The sequence below is a fragment of the Myotis davidii genome, unplaced genomic scaffold (assembly GCF_000327345.1).
Source record: "Myotis davidii unplaced genomic scaffold, ASM32734v1 scaffold130, whole genome shotgun sequence".
In the NCBI taxonomy this organism is placed as follows: domain Eukaryota; kingdom Metazoa; phylum Chordata; class Mammalia; order Chiroptera; family Vespertilionidae; genus Myotis; species Myotis davidii.
The window spans coordinates 4,467,144-4,473,042 of record NW_006285040.1 but is presented as its reverse complement, the minus strand read 5'-3'; the positions used below and the strand labels follow the sequence as shown (position 1 = coordinate 4,473,042).

At 37.8% G+C, this 5,899-nt stretch overlaps 1 protein-coding gene across 3 annotated transcripts in view; it reads right to left on the bottom strand.

The window, feature by feature from the left end:
* Positions 1-5,899, bottom strand: part of TRIM36 (tripartite motif containing 36) — a 33,501-nt gene that overhangs the window by 2,992 nt on the left and 24,610 nt on the right. For all 3 annotated transcript variants that reach the window (XM_015558455.1, XM_006755278.2, XM_015558456.1), the window contains 2 exons: positions 4,138-4,428; positions 894-1,191 (listed from right to left, as the gene is read on the bottom strand). In XM_015558455.1, the coding sequence (XP_015413941.1) occupies positions 894-1,191; positions 4,138-4,428 (589 nt within the window). The remainder of the gene's footprint in view (positions 1-893; positions 1,192-4,137; positions 4,429-5,899) is intronic.

Here is a 5,899-nt window from a genome sequence, read left to right as displayed (position 1 = left end):
GTGTGTGCAGGAGGCAGCCAGCCGATTGATCAATGATTCTTTCTCATCATTGATGTTTCTCTCTCTCTTTCTCCCTCTCCCTTCCTCTTTGAAATCAATAGAAATATATATTTTTTAAAAAGTTATATGGGCTACTTCACCATACACCATCTAAAAAAATTAAACTGCATAATCTTCATTAAGTAGTCAATCTCTTAAGACACTGAAATTACTTGCTGTGGAAACATGTTTATTATGACTCAATTCTGTCAAGTTATTTATGGGACATTTAAAGACAAAAGAACAATTTAAGCCGAAACCGGTTTGGCTCAGTGGATAGAGCATCGGTTTGCGGACTGAAGGGTCCCAGGTTCGATTCCGGTCAAGGGCATGTACCTGGGTTGCAGGCACATCCCCAGTGGGAGATGTGCAGGAGGCAGCTGATCGATGTTTCTCTCTCATCGATGTTTCTAACTCTCTATCTCTCTCCCTTCCTCTCTGTAAAAAATCAATAAAATATATTTTTTTAAAAAAAGAACAATTTAATATCAAATGTGAAGTATTGTAATTAGAGGCATTTCACTACATATGTGGATGATTTTTATCACATAATTGAAGTAACTGATGTGATTTTCAAAATTTAAAACTGCTAAGCTATATCATTATCAGAGGTATACAAAACAGACTTATTTACTCATAGCATTGTATATGGCTAAATCTCATTATTCCCTGTGTGAATAAAGAAACCTGACTCCTTTTCTTAGGCAGCCACCAAGCACAGCCAAAACCCCTGAATCTAAGTATGCTGGAAATGTAATAAGTAAATCCAGGTCTATTTTCACGCTTACCTTGCAAAACAAGCATGTTTACTTTTTAAAAAATTATCAAGTTGTAAATCAATTTAAAGAATGTACCTCGGACTCACTGCATCCCGGGGAGAACGAAGCCATTCTTGCAGTTTATCACTGGAAGCAACTCCTGCTTTGACCAGGTATGAATAGGGTTCCACACGGAAGGCCCAGAAGTGCTTCCCTTTTGTAATCCCAGCATCTCCAATGATGTAGTCTAAGCTTGTGTAGTATCCCACTTGGATGCGTTCTGCAGCAAGCAGAAGGTTAAATCCAGCTCTGCTCTCTACACGGTCTCTCTTCAAGTTCAGCAAGAGGTGTTCATTATTATAACCACATTTTTCATCAAAGAGGAAATTGAAAACTGTAAATAAAGCTTACAATTAGTCTGCGAAATATTTACTAGCATTTCTATAATTTACTGTTAAAAATAGTAGGTTTTTTAAATAGAAATTACTGAAAAGAGACAGGATGTATTATACTACCCTAGATCAAACTATGACAAACCAAAACCCCAACTTAGAAATAACTTGCCATAAACTCTCTATACCTGGAAATGTTCAGACCTCAAAGGCAGAAGAAAATATTTTAAATATGAGAAAACTTATGTGGCTCCTTAGAATTGATATAACAAATCTATCCTAAGTATTTCACACTATTAGATCTGTGTTTTGCCTCTAAAATAAAGGGTTGTACATTTTCATAATTATCTATGTTTTCTTAAATATTTACTCCAAATTTTATAAATTTAAAAAATAACAGCAATTTTAATAACGTCTTTTCCTTATTCATCAACATGGGAACAGTGTACAGTGTAAAAAAAGAAAGCATAGGCTTTGTGTTCAGAGAGACATGGGTTTGAATCCTGCTCAAGCATTTAACTGGAATTTAACCTAAATTTTAATTTCCTCAACTAGAGAATGAATATAAGATTACTTCTAAGCCTCTATCAACTCAAATCCATTAAGCATAACAGCAGCTGCTAGTCCAAAAACTGGGGATAATCAAAATGTCAAACAGATGGATAAAGAAAATGTAATATCCTATATAATAAAAGGCTAATATGCAAATAGACCAAACGGCGGAACAACCGAACAACCAGTCACTATGACGTGTGCTGACCACCAGGGGGTGTGCACGAAACATGGCAGGCGTCAGCCATGGCGGGATGGTGGAGCAGGTGAGCGGGGGCGCCAGACCAAGGTGGGGTGCCGGTTGCTTGTCATCAGGACAAAGCTCTGGTGGTTACTGAAAATTCTTTGCTCCCATGTGCCGAGGTCCCACCCAGCACTTACACCTGCTGCTGGTGCCAGCCTGATCGCTTGGCGCCCGTCAGCAGGTGCAAACGGCAGCTGCCAGCCCCGATCGTCTCTCAGGGCTTCTCCACCTCCCCCTGCTCCTGAGGGGCAATCAGGGCAGCAGTCACCGCTCGCACCCACTGACAGGGCTGGCCCCACTCACACCCAGTGCTTGCCCACAGCAGCCTCACGGCCCACAGTTCCTTTCAAGGTACATGAATTCATGCACTGGACCCCTAGTATATTAGTCAGCTAAAAAAGAAGGAAATTCTGACATGCTATAACATAGATGAATCGTGAAGCCTGCCAGTCAAAGGATTCTGTGAATCTACTTATATGAGGAACCTAGAATAGGCAAACTCTGAGGCAGAAAGTAGAATAGCAGTTATCTGGGAAAGGAAAATGGGAAATTACTATTTAATGGGCATGAAGTTTCAGTTTGGAAAAGGTGAAAAAATTCTACAGATGTGAGTGGTGGTGGTTGCACAACGTTGTTAGTGTACTTAATGCTACTGACCTGTACACTTTAAAATGATGAAAATGGTAAATTTTAACTATATTATACACCACAATTTTCAAAACTGTCTACTAGCAAGTTAACATCATTCTCCATATGTAGCCGACATTCATTCTTTCTGGTGATGCCTATTGTGTCAATATGGTAAGTCATGCATGCTTGCATGCTTGCTTTTGATCTCAAATCTCCCAGTTTGCAAACTGGATTTAAATGGCCACCCTATTCATATGCTTCTCTCAGAGAAAAGGAAGACAACATTTAACACTTCCTTTCCTCCTTCCCCCTCCGCTGTGTTACTGAAAACAGTAGTTACTTTCAGGTTTCTTTTTTTCTTCCACTTTCAGTCAGAGACTAGAAAGGAAAGTGAAGACTGCATACACTATAAAATATTTACATAATAACTGCAAATCCATCCTAAAACTCTATTGGGTTTTATTGAGATTCAAGAAAAACCCTTTTAGCCAACTCTATTTATCTGTATCCTCATTTTTTAAAATTACCCACAATGTGCATGAAAAACCAACAGTGAATGAGTACACTTTGAACAAAAAGGGAAGGAAGGGCAGACTGCACAAAATATGGAAACTAAGCCACTACAAATGGGCAGGGGCTATGGGGTCTAGAAACCAACTGACAGCCCTCTGAGGCACTGACCAACAGGGCAAAATGTTTTCCCGCAAACAACAATGAGCATGACCTTGGTCCAAGTGTCCCTTGTCCATGTAGACATTATAGTGAACATCAACTAACCTATAAATCATTCCCATTCTATAAAAATCTAAAGACGTCTGTAAGTACAGTGGGGCCTTGATTTACGAGTTTAATTCGTCCCAAGCTCGATAAGGAGCTCACTGACTCAAATTACTCTATCAACTCAATGCAAAAAATCAGCTGAGACACAGCTGGTATCTCAAAAAACTCGTTAGTCGGGACACTCGTAAGTCAAGGCCCCACTGTAGTATCAGTGGGTTTTAACTTGAAAGGGGGAGGGACCGTGGCTGGGGAGAAAGCTATCCACGTGGTTCTAAAATATCCCCAGGTGTTAGGAATCACTGTGTTAGGAAATCCAGACAAGTATAAATTTGGTTAATCAAAATTCTATTTCATATTATACCAATACATTTTTAAACTATCTATCTAGATTCTATGTTCTAGAGATTTCTATAAACTGGAACAAATATAGAATTTTACTATTTAAAACTTGTACGGTAGCATTTATGCCATTTTAATCCCAAATTAATAGTCCTGCTCCCTCAAATTCTTCCTTTCAATTTTTCTTTATTTGATATCAGTCAAAAATCTAATCCTCTCCTCAGCCTACATGGTGAAATTAATGTAATCAGTCCATTTCTAAAACCTAGCTGGGTATGGTTTCCATAAACTTTTACAAATGAGAGCTGCTTTTACTGTAGGTCTACACAGAGACATTGGCTAGCTTATGTTTATCAAGGTCTCTTCCAACGCTATGCTTTTTAATTCCCAATGGTTACAATACCTGGAGCCGGAGGAGTATGAAGAATCAATTCTCTGCTGCAAGGACTGCAGATGGAACCCTTGTAGGCTCTTACTCTGAAAGCATAGTTACAGTTACTTTCAAGTTCTGAAATAACTTTACTTGTGCCACAAACTTCTATCTCATTCCAAGACAACATTTCCTGATCTCTATTAATCTTCCGATATTCGAGGACATAGCTATCAGCTGTATCCTTTTCTGGATGGTGCCAATTTATCAACGCATTGTTATAAACTTTGCTCTGTTCCTCATTGATCTCTGGCACATCTATGCCTGAAAAATTATGAAACAGAAAATAACGTTAAAATGTTGCTATTAAAGAATGTGTTTTTCCTCAATAAAAAATGCATTGGCAACACTTAAATGATTTCTGGTACCGTTCAACTTTCTAAATCTGTAATTCTATGTATGAGAAAAACAATAATTCCTGTGCATGTGACAGCATGGATGGACACTGCAGACATACTAAGTGAAATAAGCCAGGCACAGAAAGACAATTTTTGTGTAGATGCTGCCAGTATTTTAACTGACTGCATGATAGAGGTATCTCAAACAGTCCAATTCATAAAATCAAAGACTGGAATGGTGGTTACCAGGGGCTGGGGGGAGGGGGCATAAAGTCCCACTTAAGCAAGATGAACAAGCCTAAAGGTCTGCAGCACAACACTGGGCCTAGTCAACTAGTGTGATGCAACACTTACAATCTGCTACAAGCAGATACTCGTGGTAAGTGCTCTTACCACAAAATTTCTTAAAAAACAGTTAAGTAGAGATTTAAAAAGGTACATTTGTGTTTATAACTTCAAAGGAAAAGAATGAAAAATAAGACCAAAAATGGACTCGATTTTAGCTTTATATTAATTCTGCAAACACTATAAATACAAATTTTAACTATATGCCTTCAATTTCCATCGACTGAATAACAACCCTCAACTTTAAAATATTAATTTGTGTCCTCCTATAAACAATTCTTTTTTTAAAAAAAATATATTTTATTGATTTTTCACAGAGAGGAAGGGAGAGGGATAGAGAGTTAGAAACATCGATGAAAGAAAAATATCGACCAGCTGCCTCCTGCACACCCACCACTGGCGATGTGCCCACAACCAAGGTACATGCCCTTGACCGGAATCGAACCTGGGACCCTTTAGTCCGCAGGATGACGCTCTATCCACTGAGCCAAACCGGTTAGGGCAACAATTCTTTTAATAAACATTTTACTAGTAAAATCTAAGTTTGGTGAACATAGCAAAAAAACCTCAATGAAACATTATACAATTTTCTTTCATATTTTTCCAAAGAGTTGCAAAGCAATTTAAATAGTATTTTCATAGTATAAATGTGATTTTTGTAAGATAATTAGAAGCTACATAAAACATGCAAAAATATGTTTTAAGTAATTCAAAGATAATCACTACAATAATTTTGTGTAGATCCTGCTAGTATTTTTCTCCCAGTGGCATTCCACTGTATGGAATGTATCAACTTTTAACTATTTATATGCTTCTAATTTTTCACTAAAAATACAATGGTTAAAATATTACCACTAAGTCATTGTGTATATCCATAATCCTTTTTATAAATTCTAATAAGTTAAACCATCTGAATCATATGGTAAGAATAAGCTATAAGAGTTACTACAGTCCTGACCAGTTTGGCTCAGTGGATAGAGCAGTGATGGCGAACCTTTTGAGCTCGGTGTGTCAGCATTTTGAAAAACCCTAACTTAACTCTGGTGCCATGT